The sequence below is a fragment of the Xyrauchen texanus genome, chromosome 9 (genome assembly GCF_025860055.1).
Source record: "Xyrauchen texanus isolate HMW12.3.18 chromosome 9, RBS_HiC_50CHRs, whole genome shotgun sequence".
NCBI lineage: Eukaryota > Metazoa > Chordata > Actinopteri > Cypriniformes > Catostomidae > Xyrauchen > Xyrauchen texanus.
Window position 1 is genome coordinate 18,485,069 of NC_068284.1, and position 22,446 is coordinate 18,507,514.

Below are 22,446 nucleotides of genomic sequence, written 5' to 3' on the forward strand. Positions count from 1 at the left end.
TTCGTACATATTTTATCACCATTTTAAATACTTTAATTCATGCTCGGCTTTAACCTATTGCACGTTATATAAAATTGAGAGATGCATTTTAATTCTTAAATGCATGGGAAATTTACCAAACACTCTTACATATACTGGTCTTTGGAGACCCAGCACGTATATCTATCAACTGTTCTACGGAATGCCCAGATAGTGGCAAAATTTCTAAATATTTTCAAGACAACTGGAAAATAATAGAATAAAATATATCTTGATACATTTTGATGTTTTTATTTTTCATATATCAAAGAGAAAATGCAACAAATCAGGGCAAATATAGAACAGGATTCATTAATTTCACACTGAAATTTCCTGAGATATAACTGGCTGTCAAACAAATATTGAGCTACACAACATAGAGACGTAAAAACACGTAAGCTACACGTAAGATACACACAATCTGCACATAAGCTACACAAGTATAATAAGTATGCGTATATGCATAATAATAATTCACCATTGTCGTCAATATTTTTTTGCACAGAAAATCAACATGATACAGTATTATCAATATAGTACTCATTCCTCTTGTAATAAACAAAGATATAGATATCGTGTGAAAAAAAAACTACAACTATTATTACATACCTCAGGTCTCAAATGACCCTATAAACTTACTTAAAGTTTAAACCATTAAAAATTTGTTGCAATTTTCCTTTTTTTTTAAATTTTTTTTTTACACCATAAGAGATTGAGGAATTAAAACAGGTGTGGGCAAAACCCCCCAAAATTAATGAGGTACAGGGGGTGGAATGAGGTCCCAGGTCACTAAAGACCCGAGGTATGCGTTTAAGTGTTAAAGGAATATTCCGGGTTCAATACAAGTTAAGCTCAATCGACAGCATGTGGCATAATATTAATTACCCTAAAAATGTATTTGGACTTTCCTCACCCTTTTCTTTAAAATAAAAATAAAAATCTGGGTTACATATAGGCACTGGAAAGTGAACTCATACAATGGAAGTGAATGGGTCCAATCCGTAAAAGTTAAAATACTTGCCGTTTCAAAAATATAGGCACAAGACATAAACAATATGCATGATAACATGATTTTAGTGTGATCAAATTACATACTAACCTTTTCTGTTTAAAGTTATAACCAATTTTACAACTTCATTGCCATGATGATGTAATATCACCAAACCATAAAACAACTGTAAAAACTCTACGAACTCAACTGGAACAACTTTACAGCTCAAATAATACATGAGTTTCAGAGGAATTAATGTAAGTGCTTTTATAAAATTATAAGCTTCACATTTCTGCCATTAAACGCCAAACAATTGGCTCCATTCACATCATTTTCTCTGTGCCAATTAAACGCCTTGTCACTGGCAGTCCAAATGTTATCTATTTGCATAACAAAACAAACAAGCTGGCACTGAAATGGCAAATTTAAAATGTATTTAAATTAACATGTTGACATCAAATGCGGCATGATGTTTACAGTACTTTCTGTAAGATAGTGATGACATTCTAGCATGTTAATAGTTTCACAGTAATTTATTTACTACAGTTGAATGCATAAAAATGTAAAACCATTACAAAATGTAGTCCTTCAGGTAACAAGTTCTCCATGATTGCAGTATTCTACAGTTGTTTTGTATTAAGAGGTACATTTGACAGTATTTTAACACATTTAACCTATATAAATTGCCATACACTACGAATGGGTGGACAATAAGTGTTAACTCTACAACAGCATGAATTAAAAAAAATGTCAGACATAGTAGTAAGCTTCATTTACTCGCATTTTTGTAAACACTGATCACATACCCTAACAATATTACTTTAGGGTGAGAAGAATTCATGTGGGAGATAACCGAGTTACCTCAGTGAGGGCATAACAAGGATCTCTTGTGTACAATCTCCCCAATAAGGCACACAGAAAGTTAAATAAAAACAATCATCCGTTCAACAATACCGTTAAAACAAATACAGTAGTTAGATATAGGCAGTGATTGATTTTAAGTGCCTAATTGATTGAATCAATGATTGGCAAAATCAAAAATACTACATCAACCTTTAGTTTTAAAAAAGAATGAATTGTGATGCATCCTGCCAGCTATTCATAATAACACCACTAGATTCACAACTTTCAGACTTAAATTTGCGAAGTTTGTGATCAGGCAAAATGTATAAACAATGACTAGCTGTTGATGTGCTCCAGTTAAGAAATTCATGCTATTCAAGAGTTTTTCTCAGTTAGAAACGTGCTACTCTTAAGAATTGCCCCACAACTGTGCACAGGGAGTTAGTCTTCTATAGAACAATGGCTTGATTTCTAGTTAATCAGGGCTGATTGTACCAGTGCATGGACCGCTGAAGAGCCCTCTCCCAGCTCTGTAGTACAACTCTGTATTGTCCCCCCTTGTCCCCTTCTGCTTTACTCCTTTGAGGAAGGAATAGTTGGTCAGTGTTCTGAAGCTTCTTGAGCTCATCTTGGTTCCTCCAGAAGCCTAAGACAATTCAGAATAGGACAGTAGAAGTCACTCCACATGTGGCACCTTAGAGAAAGATATTCTTTACTACACATCAGATTAATCTTAAAGTAGGACTAACTAATTAAATACTCTGTTGAAATATCTGCCTGAAAAGTATGATGTGTTTTGAATAATAAAGTCCTCAGACATATGTAATAAACAATAGGGATGTGCTACGGTTGTTGAATAATTGACTAGTCAATTAGTGTGGTTGACCACATTAATATTTTTAGTAGTGGTGTTTTTAACTGGAGACGCAATTCTCTAATTAATTGAGAGACGCAACTTCTTCAAGAGTGTGTATATGAATAATAGTCAGCAAGATTTGTCTCTAATGCTTTAGCCTTAGTCTTCATTTGCTGTTGTTACAGCAATCAAAGCGCCAATACATTTCAACAGGATCACTGTCGGACATGAAATCCTCTGCTGTGAGTAACATTCCTGTTTTGTGAGGTGCCTTATCGAGATTAAAGTCTTTAGCTGATTTTGTCTGAAATGACTAAATGTTGCTGTAAATGATTTTTTCATTTATAAAGGTATGCAAAATGATATTCAAGAGAGCGATCTCTTCATTACTTTTGGGAATGTAGACTATAATAGGCAATGCAAATACCAACAGAATGTGCGTTTGCATTCTAAATTTGACCACACTGTGCTTTTATAAACTACTATGAGTGTTTTTGCACTGTTGTGCCCGTTCGTGTGGACACACACATACACACGCTGTACAGATGTGCAGCTCAATTATAAGCACAATCTTGTGCCTCCTTCCTGGTTAGCTTAATATCTTTTTCAGTTGCATTACACTTACATGCGGTTAAAAGTCTAGTGAGTAAAAACAAAAATGTACAAGCCAATGGCGATTATTTCGCCAACGTGTCCTTAGAGGGTTGAAAGCTTTGAACTGATTGATGTAATGAACTAAACGTGTGCCCTCAATATTATCATACAGTTCTGCGCTTTTAAATGTGCTGAAGCACAGCGCTTACGTTGAAGCGTGTCATTCTGTGAACACGTCAACATAACAGAGCCTAATTGGGGCAGCTGTGGCTCAGGTGGTAGAGCGGGTTGTCCACTAATCGCAGGGTTGGTGGTTCGATCACCGGCCCACATGACTCCACATGATGAAGTGTCCTTTGGCAAGACACTGAACCCCAAGTTGCTCCCAATGGCAGGCTAGCGCCTTGCATGGCAGCTCTGCCATCATTGGTGAATTTGAATACCGCTAAGGTTAAAAAGGTGCCCATTTACTATTTTAATTATACATTTTTATCCTTAACCATTACTAGTCCACTAGCCGTTTAACCAACTAGTCGATTATGTAAATTGGTAGTTTTGCACATCCGTAGTAAACAATCAGTCGCAGTTGTTTTGGAACTTTGGACTGTGAGATGGACATGTGTTTTCCTGTATAATTGCTGCACTGTAATGTGACTTGTTACTTACCTGTTCCTAGCCCTGCAACAAAAGCAGCCCCAAGGCAGGACATGTCATAGTTAGCTGGACGAGCTATCTTGCGACCCAACAGATCTGCTGTCAGTTGCATGATGAAGTCATTGGTGCATACACCTCCATCTGCCCTATAAACACATGGACATATACACACAAGTGCAATTTATGTTGGGAATTCAGACAGGCAGCTTTAGTCCATGTCATAAGATATGCAAGATTGATTGAGATCCTCACCTGATTTTAGTGATGGGAATACGCGTTTCTCGAAGCATGACATCGAAGAGCTGCTTGTTCCTGAAATATATTACACAGAATTACTTTTATTAGAAAATGACACTCTTTATCCATTCTACAAGAAATCAAACAGGTACAAGGGAATTAATTTTTTTTAATCTTCGCTTGTATTGAGACCTATGAGAGCGGTCTCATCTACAAATTTCAGTAGTTTGTCTGAGTCACTGCTGACGTTATGGCGCTTTTCCACTGCACATCAATGTTGACTCGACTCTACTCGTTTACTTTTCTGAGCTTGCTTTTCCACTGCAATTTAGTGCCACCTCACCGTGGGTGGGATTATAGGCTGATCGTCATAGTTGTGCCACCTCTGTTGCCGTGACATCATCTTAAACGCAACACAAACATTACTGACCATAAACAATAACACGACCGCTAGCTGTTAGCTACTAACTCACTGTGCTGCATAAAGTAGTTGTTGCATGGTCATTTTACGCAAGTGTGACAGTTAATCTGGCCTGGTTGTTTTAGAGGCAAGATTTCCAGCAGCTGGTCAACTAAATAAAGTGATGCTTTCAAGCAGAGTATAGAGTTAATGCACCATCCTCCATCGTGGACTCCAACAACGCAGGGCACTCCACCTCCCATTGCTCGCCAGTCTACTGCCATATATAGCGTCCATTTGGTCGAACCACTTCCACTTTCTTCTGTTTGAACCACTCCGTCTGTTGTGGTCCTTGAAGGTGCTGTGGTCACTTTTACGTTTTTTTTTTTTACTTTTCCCCACACTGTTGGTAGCCGTGTGCATCCAACAGCTGAGACACTTCCTGAAAAACTTTTTCGTTTCACGTCGTTTCGTTCGTCGCTAAAAAGAGGAACATCTGCACCTCATTTATTGACCATGGCGTGGTTTTGCGCACAGCCATTTCTTTTCACAATTCGAAAGTCGCATAAACAAATGACACAGCTATCGCGGTTGCTAACTTTAAAACTAGCATGATTGATGTCCCGTGTCGCAATCCAGTAGTGACGATTCTCTCTGACCAATCAGTGATCTGCAGGATTTTGACATCACATTTATTATCGGCTCGAGGTGATACTAAAAAAAGTACCAGTTACTATCCACAGTGGAAAACCCCCAAAAAGCAAGCAGAGTCGAGCTGTACCTTACAGTGGAAAAGCCACAAGGATGACAGGGACTGGGAGAGCATGCACAATGTCTGGATGAGCCTATGCTGACAGTTTGGCAGGCAGATTGATAGGTGCTAACTCAAACATACTACCCTTTTATTTACTATTAAATCTGGAACAGTACCTAATGTGGAGCATAATTCCAAATTCTAGTGTAAGTGCCAACACATGTGTTTCAGGACAAAGTGCAAGCCCATATTTACACTATTGCCTTATGAGCAAACTGCAAGGGATCAAGGTGAGTAGTGGGGACAAACTTCATGTAGTTCAAACGGTCAAATGTATTAATTATGGCAGATCTGGACTACAGGATGTTATACTGTATTTTCCAAGAACAACAGAAACAATAAAAGATGATCTGAGGCAATCTGGCACAATACATCTGAGCAATGACTGAATAATTTGGCATAATTTTGTGTAGCTGGAGATAGACAAATAGGATCTGCTGGCTTTTTACAGTTAATAGCTTATCTCTTGTGAGGTTGGGTCACAAGGTTAGAGATCCTTAAGGCCCAGATATACTTAATTCTCTGTTCAGGGTTAAAAAGAAGTTCTAAACATCAGAGCAACAGTATACTGTTCCCAAACATTCAGACCACAACGTTGCAGGAGGCATTTAGTACATTTAGAAGTTGTTTTAACCACTTGATGATGATTTAAAGTAATATATATATGCAGTAGAATATGTGCCATTTGTCGTTTACATTCTGAATTCATTACGCTAACATGCTAAACGCGGCCATAATGCGCAGATTACACTCGGTTATTGTTATTTATGATGACACTGATACTACTGATACTGCTCTTGGAAAATGTCTCAAAGCCAATGTTCGTACAGATGTAGGTAAGTTTGCACCAGCATAAATGCATGCCAGTGTGTTCATGTTGACTGACTGAACAACATAAACAGAATTGGCTGACTGCCTCGAAGTAGCTGGAGCTTCAGGTCACACCTACCGATGGTGTGAACTAATGGCAGTAAGGTGTTTAGCAGAAGATTTGCAAAAATTGTTGTTAAAAACCACCAAAATGAACTAAAACCCACCTTCGTTTTGGTCAAAGTTTGTTCTAAATGACATCACATTCGTTCGTTCTTTGATTTTGTATTAAGAATATCGGTATAAGTGAAAAGAAGCTTACAAGAAGCTTCTTTTCAACTCACCTGAATGCTATAGACTCTAGAATGGCTCGAACCAGGTGGCTCTTGGTTGTAGAAGGTTTTAAGCCCATAAAAGAAGCACATGCTTTTGGATCATTCAGAGGGGCCTGTGGCACATTAACACAAACATTTAAATGATCAAATATTGAAAACAAAGTGAACTTCAAAAATGACATGATCACAATAAAAAATGCTGTTTGTCTTTGTGTAATTCCTTTGTACATTTGTCTCAGAAAACAAAGAGTGACACCTTGACTAAAACAACAACCTGTATAGCAGGTACAATGTTAAAGATAAGCACAAACATACCTGAAGACCACTGAACGAGGGCACAAAATACACTCCGTCTGTGTCTTCCACACAAGAGGCTATAGCCTCGGTCTCCTTCACATCTGAAAAGAGCTCTGAAAGACAGTATTTTACTGTCATAACCAATTATCAAAGACACTTTACTAAAATAATAGAATAAAAACAATATTTGTCTGTGCAAAATCTGCCACTACAATGCTAGATTGTTATGGGTTGGTGCTGCTTACTAGCCAAAAGAGCCCACAAAGATATGGCTCCAGTCTTTCCTTCAATGCAAGTCTATGGGATTTTTTGTGCCCATTTTATCAAAAAATCTGAACTTTTCTATGCGATCAAGCTTATCGCACATCTTTCCTTACCAGCCGCAAAATTTGAGGGGTCATTTATGTCCGTAGCACAAACTGTGCAGGACAAGTTATGTGCCAGAGTTTAAAACTTAGGTTCAAGGGTCCAATATCCTTATGTTCAAATCCCTAAACCTAGGTATGAGCATTGATAACAGTGATGCTTGCTTGCCTTAATAATACAGCTTGTGTAGACTGTTCTAATTTGGCTAGAGGTGTACAGTGTGCATGGAATATATGCAATGTCAATAAATAATAAATAAACCAAACAAGCCTTATTTTTGGAGATATAAGGAATATGTGTGGGCTTGTTATTTTACAAAGTATACTTTTGTCAGTGTATACAAAAAATAAACACTAGTCATTCCTAAATGTTCCTTACTGTTGACTCTCACTCAATAGCAGGTAAATAAACATGATCCTTCTCACCTAGATCCTGTGCCCATTTAATGGCAGCACCTGTTCCAGCAGCATTACCCTCAGCCAGATAAACAACATCAGTACCAATCTTCCAGCCCACCAGAGGATAAAGGCCTGTTTAGAAAACATTATGCAAAAGAGATGTCACTAAACACTCTAACTCATTGTTTCCCCTTTGTTACTCATAATGAATCAGTGCGATGAGTTATAGTCTTACAGAGCCAGACTTTTGCCTGTTATAAAGCTTAGTCCACACTGGAGCTCACTCTGGCCAGTAACCACCCTCTTAGACAGTAAATGACATATAAAATTATCAACCGCAGCTCAACGTTTAAAGTGCTGTTTAGGGGCGTGTATATCTGAAATCAATGATACCACTATAATACACTGGTGTGAAGCTAAGTGGATGCTAATTCACTTAATGGTGCACCAGTCTCAGGCGAATGGTTGTATAGTGAACACTGAGGAAATCAGCAAATAACCTGTCTTAAAAGGGAAAGTTCACTCAAAATTGAAGATTTCTCATCAATTACTCACCCTCATGCCATCCCAGATTTGTATGATTTTCTTTTTTCTGCAGAGCACAAATAAAGATTTTTAGAAGGATATTTCAGCTTTGTGGATCCATTCAATAGGGTTCAAAACTTTGAAGCTCAAAACCCATAGAAAGGCAGCATAAAAGTAATCCATAAGACTCCAGTGGTTAAATCCATATCTTCAGAAGCAATATGATTGGTGTGGATGAGGAACAGATCAATATTTAAGTCCCTTTTTTTTTTTACTATAAATTCTCCTCCCTGCCCAGTAGGTGGCGATACACAAAGAATGTGAATCGCCAAAAACAAAAGTACAATTCTTAGGAGAAAAGAGTGCATAGGACCTTCTTGAAACTGGAGATGTATAGTAAAAATAAAAATAAACTAATATTGATATTCTACTCACCCACACCTATAATATCACTTCTGAAGACATGGACAATGGAGTTGTATGGATTACTTTTATGCTACCTTTGTGTGCTTTTTGAGCTTCAAAGTTTTTAACCCTGTTGACTTGCATTGTATGGACCTACAAAGCTGAGAAATTCTTCAAAAACCTTTGTGTTCAGCAGAAGAAAGTAAGTCAGACACATCTGGGATGGCATGAGGGTGAATAAATGATGAGATCATTTTAAATTTTTGGTGAACTATTCCTTTAAGATGGTTCTTTAATATCTTCCTCTTTAGTGTCAGTATATGAAACATACATTTTAGATTTCAAAACATTACTTTTGCAAACAGAATAAAAGTGGAAAAGGAGTTCTGCAACAGATGGTTTGGCCCACACAGTGCCCGGATCTCAACATCATTGAGTCAGTCTGGGATTACATGAAGATACATAAGTATTTAAGGCAGGTAGGAGAATAAGTGCTGTTTAAAAGGCATAGTGTGGTCACACCAAATATTGATTTAGTTTGTTTACTGCACTTTGGACGAAGTTAATTGATAAATAAAAAAACATTAAATGGAATTATTTTTTGAAAACATCTTCACTATACAACATTTTGCACAGTACTGACAGAGGACATTGTGATCTGACTTTGTGTTCCGTCCAACCTTACAAACCTATTTTGAAGCCTCATTGCATCAGCCAGCTAATTTTAAATACAAATTAATCTCATGGCGAACTGATACTGTGCATCCTTACTCCTACAGAATTGTGCAGAAAACCAGGCAATCAGAATGGAACTTGCAATTTTAGAAAATAAAAACTGCTCCATTTCTGTGTCAAATATGCATTAAATGTTGTGTGAAAGTGCGTGCATGTGTGTGCATGTAATCTGAAATGCCACATAAATAATATATACGCTACCCTACAAAAGCAAAATGCAGTTACTACACCAAAACTGCAACTGTGAAAAATTGATTTTTGTTTTGGTGTGGATTGTGAGATTATAGCAACATTCACACTCCATTTTATCTGAATCTAAGCATACTTTAGCCAAACCTGTCTGTCACGGGACAGTTCATTGTCTAAGAGACCAGATTTTGACCAAATTTTTACTTATTGTGTTTTTAGTAGCCTTTGCACAACAGTATGGTTCTGTATGAAATTATAGCAGGTGTGGGATGTGTTATATCAAGATAAAGAATTTTTTGAAAGGCACATACCAGCCACAGACGTGTGTGGTTTATTCCCGGTATTGATGTCCATGAAGGTCCCTGTGCCCATAGTGATTTTCACGTCACCAGTGTCAAAACAACATTCTCCAAACATGGCTGCCTGTTGGTCCGCCATCTGTGACAAAGAGACAAATCAGGTTTTTGGAACAAATGTGCAATCATAAATTGAAATGCTTAAAATATCATGACAATGGTTATACACTTACAACAGACATAATTGGGATGGGCACCCCAAATATGGATGGATCAGATGAGCCAAAATTGTGACTAAAATAAGAAGAGAATGTACCATTTAGACAAAAAGGGACAAGCAGGTATTCTAGAAATTGCTGAGCAATTCAGGGTGCATGAGAGGAGACACTGTACCTTGTGTTCTGCACCCTAGGGAGGATGGAGAGAGGTATAGAGAGGAGTGAGCAAATAAATCCACTCCAGCACATCTGATGATCACACAAACACACACACTGTGAGCACAGACAACATCACATGAACAAGCATCACTTACAGCAACACATTCAAAGACACTATATTGACAAACACACAGATAAGCACTGTACATCCCACATGGGATGGCAGAGGTTTTAAAGCAATGTAGCCGGATCAAAACTAGTTAAGCACTATTGACAGAATATGTGTCATGCTGTCGATTATCTAGACAAGAATTTTGGCTTTGAAATTTTGTAAAAACAAACAAAGTGTTTACAGTAATGTACTTACAATGGAAGTCTATTGGGCCAGTGTTATGGAGGGTTTAAATATGAAGCTTATCATTTATTTTAAAGCATTTTGTTTAACGTTTTTTATCTAGTGAATTTTCAGTTTTTAGGCTAAACCTATAAACAGAAACTTTAAAAAACAATATAAGGAAATCTAGTTTAAGAAGTTAAAAGGAACGTCTCTGGTACTTCAGTATTATTGATGTGGATGTGGGGTTCCTAAGACCAAAAAGTTTGGGAAATAATGATATACGTTATGCCACAGATGTTTTCAATTATGCTTACATTGAACTTAACCCAGAACATTCCTTTAACTTTGTTTGTTTGTCTCTCTCAGTATGTGCGTGTTTGTACATCAGTCCACAATCCAAAGGTAATAACCAGATAAGATAAAAGCCACAAAAATATAATAATTGGAAAACTATAAATACCTGAAAAGAATCAAATATTGCTGTTGCACTGGCATTTGAATAGTCTGTAGCATGAACTGTCCCTGCAAAGAAACCAAATACAACAACAAAACAACTCAAACTTTGAACCAAAACCTGCAGAAAAATCTATACAATCTATACAAAATTATATATTTACACACACACACACACACACACGTTCAATATTTTTGAAACACTTTAATTTTTTAACGTTTTATTTTTTCACATTTTAGAATAATAGTAAAGTCATCAAAATTATGGAATAAAATACATTGGATATAAAAAGTCTACTCACCCCTGTTAAAATGCCAGGTTCTTGTGATGTAAAATAATGAGACAAAGATAAATCATGTCAGAACTTTTTCCACCTTTAATGTGACCTATAACGTGAACAATTCAACTGAAAAACAAACTGAAATCTTTGAGGGGGAAAACAAAAACACTCACAATAACCTGGTTGCATAAGTGTGCACACCCTTAAACTAATACTTTGTTGAAGCACCTTTTGATTTTATCACAGCACTCAGTCTTTTTGGGTAGGAGTCTATTAGCATGGCACATCTTGACCTGGCAATATTTGCCCACTCTTCTTTGCAAAAGCGCTCCAAATCTGTCAGATTGCGAGGCCATCTCCTGTGCACAGACCTCTTCAGATCACCCCACAGATGTTCAATTGGATTCAGGTCTGGGCTCTGGCTGGGCCATTCCAAAATGTTAATCTACTTCTGGTGAAGCCATGCTTTTGTGGATTTGGATGTGTGCTTTGGTCGTTGTCGTGCTGAATGGTGAACATCCTCATCATCTTCAGCTTTCAGACGCCTGAAGGTTTTGTGCCACAATTGCCTGGTATTTGGAACTGTTCATAATTCCCTCCACCCCGACTAAGGCCCTGGTTCCAGCTGAAGACAAACAGCCCCAAAGCATGATGCTGCCACCACCATGCTTCACTATGGGTATGGTGTTCTTTGGGTGATGTGTTTTTCATGTTGTTTTTGCACATAACTTTTGGAATTATGGCCAAAAAGTTAAACCTTGGTTTCATCAGATCATAACACATTTTCCCACTTGCTTTTGGGAGACTTGATGTTTGTTTTTGCAAACTTCAGCCGGGTTTGTGTATTATTGTTTGTAAGAAAAGGCTTCCGCTTTGCCACCCTATCCCATAGCCCATTCATATGAAGAATACGGGAGATTGTTGTCACATGTAGCACACAGCCAGTACTTGCCAGAAATTCCTGTAGTTCCTTTAATGTTGCTGTAGGCCTCTTGGAAGCCTCCCTGACAAGTTTTCTTCTCGTCTTTTCATCAATTTTAGAGCGACGTCCAGTTCTTGGTAATGTCTCTGTTGTGCCATATACCATGGAACACAGTGGAGAAAATATCTAATGCTTTGGAAATTATTTTGTACCCTTCTCCTGACTGATATCTTTCAACAATGAGATCCCTCTGATGCTTTGGAAGCTCTCTGCGGACCACGGCTTTTGCTCTGAGATGCAACTAAGAAAATGTCAGGAAAATCCTACTAGAACAGCTGAACTTTATTTGTGATTAATCAGAGTCACTTTAAATGATGGCAGGTGTGTAATGACTTGTATTTAACATGAGTTTGAATGTGATTGGTTAATTCTGAACACACCCACGTCCCCAGTTATAAGAGGGTGTGCACACTTGTGCAACCAGTTTATTGTAAGGTTTTTCATTTTCATTTTCCCCCCACGAAGATTTCAGTTTGTTTTTCAATTGAATTGTTCACATTATAGGTCACATTAAAAGTGGAAAAATTTCGGACATGATTTATCTTTGTCTCATTCTTTTACATCACAAAAACCTGGCAGTTTAACAGGGGTATGTAGACTTTTTATATCCACTGTAAATGGAACTATGGGAATTATATTGTGACTAAACAAAATCCAAAATAAATCAAAGGAGTCCCCATCTATGTTGGGCACTTATTGACTGCTTTTCTTAATTATTTGGTCCAAGTCATCAATTTCAAAAACTTTTTTTTAATTAAATTGTAGTTTTATAATGAAATAAATTAATATGGTGGCACAATTATATTTTTGTCTACAAAACTAATTTCAAACATTAAAGCATACACCTTCAGATCAAAAGAGTTTTAAGATCATGAGAAACATTTCAGTCAAGTGCTTCAAATCTTTGGACCACTACCGGTCAAAAGTTTTGAAACACTTGACTGAAAAGTTTCTCATGATCTTAAAAATCTTTTGATCTGAAGGTGTATGCATATGTATATATATATATGTGTGTGTGTGTATATAAATAAATAAATATATATACACACACACACACACACACATATGCATATGTGTGCGTGTGTGTGTGTGTGTTATATACGTGTAATACATTATTATCTAGTAATAAAGATTGGTGTTGGACCTCAACTTTGATAATGGTTGTGGGGACATTACTTTCTTAGAATAGAGACAGCTAATGATGTAAGCCTGTCAGATCTGAGGCATGCTTTCTCTGTGCTGTCACTGACCAGAACAATATGAAAAGTCTTTAAAGTTCACATTGGTTTCTTTCAGCAACATCTCTACCACCAACTCCACCAGAGATCTGATGGGTCGTGCTCAGTGGCCATATGTACAATACTTAGATATTCCCAGCAATTAGTGAGTTTATCATTAATAAATACACACCTTTAGTGAGTTTGTATAGCAGCCAGGTGTCTATGGTCCCAAAATAACAGGTGCCATCTTCAACTGCTTGCCTTAACTGAGGAAAGAGAAGGAAAGAAGTTTGGCTAAGAATGCCTGTCCTAAATTGCAATCCAAATGCTTATTCCCATATTTAAAAAAATGAGGGCTGGTTTACCTGAGGGATATTGTTCAAGGCCCAAACAAGGCGCAATGATACATGTTGGGTGGTAAAAACTACCAGACTGGCGGCAAGGAATCGCTTCTGTCTGGTAATAAAATGCAGCATCTTCAGCACACCATGTACCATCTGTCAACACACAAAAACAATTAAACTCAAATTTGAGGATTTTTTTGGTTTAATGTCCAGGTAGTTCAGATTAAATATTTTTACTGGTAGCAACATAAAAATTATTCATTTTATTTTCAGCAACATATCCACCTTTTTCACATGTACATTAATTACCCAATATGCTTAGGATGTTTTTCCAATGCAGATGCTACAGACGTCCGCTTTACAGCTTATTCACATTATCAAGCACTAAAATATCACTAACAAGAGTAAAAAACAGTAGAACAGTCTGTGTTTACTTAACGCAAATCCCTTTCTCACTAAAGGCTGTGTGTGGACATTCGTTTTCGACAGTAAACCGAATGGATATGTGCCGTCACATACACTCACAGCATGACATGAGATACGACCCTCGTAAAAATGATAAAATTACAAAAAGGACCTTGGTTTCAAATGTTTTTTTAATCTTTGTTATCTGCCAAAATGACGGACAGCATTTGGAATTATCAGTCAATATTGAAAAGAAAAAAAGGCAAAAAAGTTACAATTAGGTTAATGCAACCTCTGCTTATTACATCTGGTTCGATGCTAAATGTTTTGGGCATTTGAGAGCTTTTGGAGGGGACTTAACTATGTAACATTCATTTTTCAGTCGTTTTTAAGCCAACTGTAGTTGTATAACAACCTCAAAAGGCAAATATTCCTCCAGAGGTTCTGCTGCTCGCCATCACCAGTAACGTTAGTCTAGCTGATAACAACAACTAAGCGGAAGTGGACCATCCAAGAGGAAGCCTCTTGCCGTAATTATGCCGCCCATAAAGAAGTCAAGAAAAAGGTGGATGTCAGAAAAAATACACATTTATATTTTTTCATTAACCATTAAGTTTAATAAAGGAAATTATTGAATTAATATATATAAATGCAACTCCATGCCAGCTATCAATTTATAAACTAAAACAGGGCTCCAGACTGTGACTAAATGGTTGCACTATGTTTCCTAACAGTGCGATTAAACGTTGCAAGATTTCGTACTGACGCAACTACAAAATTGCCCGACTCTCTGATTGTGTGCTGAAAACGCTGCCGTTTTTGTTTGCGGATGAGAAATATCAAAGGCCAAAACGCGAAAGAAAAGAGCTCTACCCAGATCAGTCAGTGCGGATCAAGGCTCAATGGACAGATCAGCGCAGAGACGTGCATTTACAGGCTCACCCGCACAGATCATAAATGGCGCTGCCAGAAGTTCATAATGTGTCTTGGATTCGGCATTGATTATTTGTTTAAAACCTCTATGAAAACCCATAATGTGTTGATGATTAAACTAGTTTAAAACATATTAAATGGCCACAAAATTCTAAATAGCATTGGAAAGAAATAAAGGAGAAATCTGTACCATGCACAGACAGATATTGTAGCTTTCAGTCCACACATCACATATATTACAAAATATTTACCATGAGATTAAATCAATATATCGTGGTAATGAGGAATACAATTTAATTTCTGATGTGTTTTTCTTATGGAAAATGGCTTAATTTGTTTTATGGTTACTGTCCATGTTATCATGGTTTTACTTTTGTTAATATGATCTTATTGCAAATACCACATCCTGATGAAAAGAATTTATGAAAGAAAACTAATTCCCACCGTGTCACACCGTGTCCTAACCAGATGCGACGCGTGATCCTTCTCATAATAGTATTTAATTAAGCCGGGTTGATGCAGGCTTAATTAAATACACAGACAAGAGGATGTCACAGACCAATGGAATGTTGTGTTTGAGGTCTCGTTCTCTTCAACCGAAGCTGTAAAGATACACACACAGACACAGACGCACACACCAGCGGCTTATTTTGACTTTCTCTCTGCTCCCCAATCACATGGAGATCGACATAAAGTACTGCGTGAGTGCTCGAACATAAAAAATGTTTAAAAAAAAATATATATTTTATCTGACTGTTGTAACATCTGCTTTTATTGTCATTTATAATCATTTTAGTGTATGAATATAGCGGTATCACTTCACCCCCAAAATGCTGGTCCCAAACATTCTCACACTGGCACCAAACGCTCACACTGGCCCAAAGTCTGGGTCCAAAACTGTCTAACAATGTCCCCAAAAGCTCTCACACCAGCCCTAAAAGCTCTCACACTGGCCTCAAATGCTGGTCCCAAATGCCCTCACACTGGCCCCAAGCCCAGGTCCATAACTGTCTCACACTTGCCTCAAACACTGGTCCCAAATGCCCTCACACTGGCCCCAAGCCCAGGTCCATAACTGTCTCACACTTGCCTCAAACACTGGTCCCAAATGCCCTCACACTGGCCCCAAGCCCAGGTCCATAACTGTCTCACACTTGCCTCAAACACTGGTCCCAAATGTCCTCACACTGGCCCCAAACGCTGGTCCCAAATGTCCTTACACTGGCCCAAACGCTCTCACACTGGCCCCAAACTCTCTCACACTCTCTCACACTGGCCCCAAACTCTCTCACACTGGCCCCAAATGCTCTCACACTCAACCCAAATGCTCTCACACTAGCCTCAACTCTCTCAAACTGACTCCAAACAGGCTCCAAACGCTCTCATACTGGCCCCAAATGCTGTCCCCAACAGCTCTCAAACTGGCCCCAACTCTCTGAAATGCTCCAAACACTATTACACTTGCCCAAAACACTGTTCCTAAACTCTCTCATACCGACCACAAAAGCTGGCCCCAAACACTCTCACACTGGCCATAGGGTTGGGCGATATCTAAAAAGTATTTTTTGCAATAACTGCCATAAAAATATTGCGATATCCAAATACATCTTCAACCCTCCACATTTGGTGAATTTGTTTGCTTTATTGATTTCTTTACATGCGCTTGTACCACATGACAGACTCACGCTGCACGCCTCTGAACAAAGTGCAAATAAGGTGAATTGTTTTGCGTTACTGAATTGACATGAACATTTTTTACAAAAAAGACATTTCTAAATTCAAATTTCACTTTAAACTAAACAACAAAAAAAAGACATAAAAACAACAAAGTGATCAAAAAATCTTTTTTAACCACCTCCCCAAATCAAAACATTTACCAACTCCAATGGCTCCAATTGCATCTTGGAATCCACAATGCATTTTGGCAGCATTCTCATAGTCAACTGTTTGCAAGAATAATGTCTTCAGACGAATGAAACAGAAAAAACAAAAAAAGTGAAAAAATGTACATGCCCTTGTTCCACGAGACAGGCTTGTGTTGCACGCCTCTGAACAAACAGCAATTCTGACACAAGCATTGAAGGCTTTTCTTTTGTCTGTTATTAAAAATACAATAAAGTGTGTTTCTTCAATGTCTTTGTGACTAACAGCATTTCTTGTCATGTGTCAATACGAGACAGGTCGCCCACTTGTTGTGAGTAGAGGAGCAAAATTACCCATGCATGAAATACATTTGGAGGAGGAACTTGCAAACTAGTTTCAACTCTGGCCCTAAACTGAAAGCTCTTCACTGACCCCAAATGCTGGCCTCAAACTCTCTCACACTCAACCAAAACGTTGTCCCCAAATGCTCACACTTGTCCCAAACTGGCTCCAAACATTGTTACACTTGCCCCAAACACTGGTCCTAAACTCTCTCACACGGGCCACAAACTCTCTCACACTGACCACAAATGCTGTCCCAAGCAATCTCACACTGGCCCCAAACGCTCTTTCACAGACCTCAAACCATCTTACAATGAGCCTAAACTTCCCAAACTCTCTGAATCTGGCCCCAAACACTCTCACTCTCACTCTGGACCCAAACAATGGCCCAAAACTCTCACACGGCCCCAATCTCTCTGACACAAGTCCTCATAATAACCCAAAAAACTCTCACACTGGCCCTAAATTCTCTCACACTGTATTTATAATTTCCATTAACTATTTACTTATAATTATGCAGGTTGGAATGGACCAAGTAAAACTCATTTGAGTAACTAAGTGCTAAGTAACTTGCTCAAGGGCACAGAAGTGGTAGAGTAGCATTTCCATTGTACTGCAGTTTCTTAAATGACCCTTCAATATCACAGAGAACTGGTCAGATCCTTAACCACTAGACCACCATCACCTTCTCGCTTGACCTCTACCATGGGTAGATACAATTGCAAAAAATGTTCTCCATTGGAACTTGTTTAAAAAGAACCAGTTTTATCTCCTACTAAACATAAGTGTGACATGTGCTAAAACAACTTTCTCATTCTCACTCTAAGCCCCTTACACAAAGTGCCCATTATCAGCCCAGTAATCTTCTCTTGGACCTCTCTGTATCAGATTGCAAGACAATGAATATGCCAAACTTCTAGATTTAGATAGGTAGTTTTCTGCAAATCATCAAAATTTTAGGATACAATTTGAGTGGGGCCTGGGTAGCTCAGCAAGAATTAACGCTGACTACCACCCATGGAGTCGCGAGTTCGACTCCAGCCAGGTCTCCTAAGCAAACAAATTGGCCCGGTTGCTAGGGAGGGTACAGTCACATGGGGTAACCTCCTCGTGGTCACGATTAGTGGTTCTCGCTCTCAATGAGGCACGTGGATCACAGAGAATAGCATTAGCCTCCACGTGCGGAGCCATACACAACAAGCAACGTGATATATAGTAACCTTTTGCAGTTTATTAATCACTGTGATTCACGTAGTGACTGGCTTTTCCTGATTGGGACTCTGCCGTCGTTATGTCAGAGCTCCTTGCTCATAACAACACAGAAACGCTTTAATATAAAAGCTCCGCAAAAAATGCAGATCGCTATTGTATATTTATGTAATATTAATGGTTATACTAATAATAATAAATCAATAGTAATTGTATTATATTTAAGCAATATCTCACATCTGTGATGCTCTGTAGTGCAGCACTTTATTTGATGAAATATAACTACAATGTATTTTAGATTGTGCAGTGAGGTTCTGTATAAAATCACTTAATTTGATAAAAAATAATACAATATCATGTTGAAGATTAATTGTTATACTTTCATTTGATTAAAGTTTTAATAAACTTATTCATTTACATATTTTATGATCAAATTGAAAAACTGCTGAAATAGAGTTCAGAAAAAAAACAGGTATCGAACTCAGTATCAGCGAGTACTAAAAAAAAGTAAAGGTACTCGTACTTATTTATTTTATTTTTTTATGCTATCGGGACATCCATATTTTAAACAGTACAAATACTCCATGTAGCTTCTCAATTCATTGATGTTGTCACAATCTACAATCAATCTCTTGTGAAACGTTTGGCTTTTGTTCTACCTGAACATGCCCTTACTACAAGCACTCCATTCTTGGACAGCAGTACAGCGTAAAATTCCCTGCATGTGCAGCATTGAGGTAATGACTGTTATGTGTAATGTCAAAGTGAGGTTATAATGATATGATTCTATGGTCCTATACAATATATTAACATGTAATAGCACATTAACTATTAATGTGAATCTAGGTTTTGATTATTTTGATCCAGTTGATTAATTTGCTTCTATAATTATTTTATTCAGAATACTGAGGGGAGGGGCTTCAGAAATTATTTATTCATTAATTTACTCAACCTCATGTCACTAAAAACCTGTATGACTTTCTTACATGGAACACGAGAGGAGACATTTTGAAAAATGTTGTTGACTATGCTCTTGTTTTTTTCCATACCATGAAAGTCAATAGGAACTGAGGCTGTCAGTCCGTAACATTCTACCTTGCATATTAATTTTTGGGTGACATATGCCTTTAATGCAGAACATCCCCAAATACAAGTGTGAATCATAAGGCAAGTTTGAAATGAACAAATCTATGAATGCTGATGCTAGATGACAAAACTGTAACAGCTTCACCTTCATAGTGCAGGACCTGTTCCACGATCTCACCAACTCTGTTGCCCTCATATCCTGCCAGGTGATGAAGTTATGAAATGGCTTCCCTGTGTTCCTGCAGATGAGAACAGAAATTAAAACACCTCAGTCAGACTACAGAGCAAGCTGCTGGGCAGTCATATGTAATAATGATCACCCACACAGACATTCACTAACCTGTCCCAGTTCATGAATGTTGCTCTCTGGGTTGAGATGCCAAGACATTCCATTTGGCACATTTGTAAGCCTGAGTCTAAACCATTGATAGAGAAGAATGATTCATTATATCCCCGAATTAACATAATCCCAACACTATAGTCTTGTAAACTTCTCATGGAAATCCATATACCAGAGTGCACAAGAACATAATACAACAAACATATAAAAAGGACACACTTAAAGCTAAAGTGTGTAATTTGTGCACCACTGAACAGAATTGCATAAATAAACATTTGTTTTCAAACAGCTTTCCAAATACACCCTCCTTCTGCTGTTAATCGAACTAACAGCTTCTCACAGCCCCAATTTATGCAATTGGTCAATAATGTTGTTGTGTCAGATTGAATGGGTCAAAACATGTTTTTATAGTGCCACATATTTTAAAGAAAGATAGCAATAGCATGTTTTTCCAGCAGATCATTTCACACAAAGTAGTTTGATGCATTTAAAATGATGAAAAATAATAGATAATGTTAGGTAATTCATTTGTGAACTACACCTGTGGTTACTCTGCTAGGACACCAGAGTGAACTTGAATATTACTGACTTCATACATCCACTAAAAACTGTATTTAGGACAAGTTGGTTTAAAAATAGAAGTGAAGTAAAAGCTCAGATAAGTTAGTTCTGACTTAGAATTGTTTGTTTGCTATTCCCACTTTGTTCGATAGGGTTATGTAATGCAGTGAAATGTATACATTTGAATTTTAAAGGGATAGTTCACCCAAAAAATTGTATTATCTCATCATTTACTCAAGCTCATGCTATCCCAGATGTGTATGACTGTCTTTCTTCTACTTAAAGATTTTTTAGAATAATATCTCAGCTCTGTAGGTCCTTATAATGCAAGTGAATAGTGGCTAGAACTCCAACAAGCACATAAAGGCAGCATAAATGTAATCGAGTGGTTAAATCCTTCAGATATATATATAAGTGGGAGTGAGAAACAGATCAATATTTATGTCCTTTTTTTACTATAAAGCTCCACATTCACATTATTTTACTTTTGTTTTTGGTGAATCACATTCTTCTTGCATACAGCCACCCACTGGGCAGGGAGGAGAATTAATAGTAAAAAAGGACATAAATATTGATCCGCTTCAGAAGACATTGATTTAACCACTGGAGTCTTACGGATAACTATTATGAGGCCTTTATGTGATTTGAGCCTGAAAGATCTGGTCACCATTCACTTGAATCTTAAGGACTACAGAGCTGAAATATTCTTTTAAAATCTTTGTTTGTGTTCAGCAGAAGAAAGAAAGTCAGACACATCTGGGATGGCATGAAGGTAAATGATTAGAGAATTTTTACATTTGGGTGAACTACCACTTTAAGTGTCCAAATACTTATTGGGACCGCTTTATATTTAGGTAAGACCAGAGAGAGAGAACAAAAGCGACAAGAGGTCTGACCTTGAACAGCTCCTTTCACTACCTTGACAAACCCCTTCCACAGCTCTTCAGGATCCATCTCCACCCATCCAGACTGAGGATACAGAAGGGACACCTGTGACAAGTAAGGTGCTATCAGATCGTGCATGATACCACACATGATACCAGTCATCCCACTAGAATACATTAGCATAATCCTTGTCAATAAAGGTCAAAATTCATTCAAATCAACTTTCTGCCATTTACCTTCGTGGAGCATGTTCCTCGGATTTTGGCACTCTTGTCGTAAACGTGGCACCTGATGGAGGTTGTCCCGACATCAACAGAGAGAATAAAATTATCTCTTTTGACGAACCCGTTTCTCTGAGTCCCCATTGCACAATGAGCCTATTCACAAAACCGCAGAAATAATTTAGACGCCATGGTAGCAAGCAAGTCAGTGAAGTTTCTGAGTTAATGTTTCCTCTCCAAACTTCACTATACTGCAGCAGTCAAATGATCCTGCTTTCAACTTTGCTCCGTTTCATTCCACCAAATAATTTGATTGCCCAATTTCGGGCAGATTTCTAAGAAGATAAGAAAGCCGATTTGCTCCACAGCGACTGAATGAGTTCACTTTATTACTTTAAAAATGTAATGCTGAAACACAATTATCGAAACCATGTGTGGGACTGCCAACTTTTCCCAACGCTCTCGTGTGATTCCCAACGCGCCCTATTTTAAATCGGCAAACGATACATCTCCATTTACAGTACTTTCCGAATTAAGCCGAATTATTCAGTACTAAACTATTAAAGTTCCTGAAACCTACTGGGAGCCGCGACGTAAGGAAACAAAATACCAGAGGTCGAATAACTACAATAGTAAAAGAAGTACGTCACACATCAGTCGATAGGGGTGGAGAGTTCTTAAAGAGACAGCGCATCAAATATGAGAAGAGAGGCTTGGCGCTGTTTGACAATGAACCGGATCTCCAGTAGTCAGGAGAAAATAACAACTAATGGGAACCTGCTAACCAGCCAGTTCCTGCCTCCCTGTGTTTATTGGTGGAATTATTGGTGAAGAACTACACTAC

General features: G+C 37.9%; 1 protein-coding gene across 1 annotated transcript; it reads right to left on the reverse strand.

The window, feature by feature from the left end:
• Positions 1–196: 196 nt before the first annotated feature.
• LOC127649026 (putative glycerol kinase 5) lies at positions 197–22,229 on the reverse strand. The gene is made up of 16 exons (XM_052133907.1): positions 21,618–22,229; positions 21,393–21,486; positions 19,936–20,011; positions 19,741–19,834; positions 13,779–13,910; positions 13,604–13,679; positions 10,938–10,999; positions 10,157–10,230; positions 9,997–10,057; positions 9,779–9,905; positions 7,641–7,745; positions 6,868–6,962; positions 6,562–6,665; positions 4,209–4,268; positions 3,969–4,102; positions 197–2,498 (listed from the first exon to the last, which is right to left on the reverse strand). The coding sequence occupies exons 1-16, from the start codon at positions 21,744–21,746 to the stop codon at positions 2,332–2,334; spliced, it is 1,590 nt and encodes a 529-aa protein (XP_051989867.1). The 5' UTR covers positions 21,747–22,229; the 3' UTR covers positions 197–2,331.
• Between the last annotated feature and the right edge of the window lie 217 nt (positions 22,230–22,446).

Excerpts from the sequence above, each read along its gene's own strand:
- LOC127649026 (XM_052133907.1), bottom strand. The coding sequence starts at position 21,746 with ATGGGGACTCAGAGAAACGGGTTCGTCAAAAGAGATAATTTTATTCTC. Across the intron at positions 20,012-21,392 it reads AGTGAAAGGAGCTGTTCAAG|ACTCAGGCTTACAAATGTGC; the intron begins GTCAGACCTCTT and ends TCAATGGTTTAG. Across the intron at positions 9,906-9,996 it reads CCATCCCAATTATGTCTGTT|ATGGCGGACCAACAGGCAGC; the intron begins GTAAGTGTATAA and ends TCTTTGTCACAG.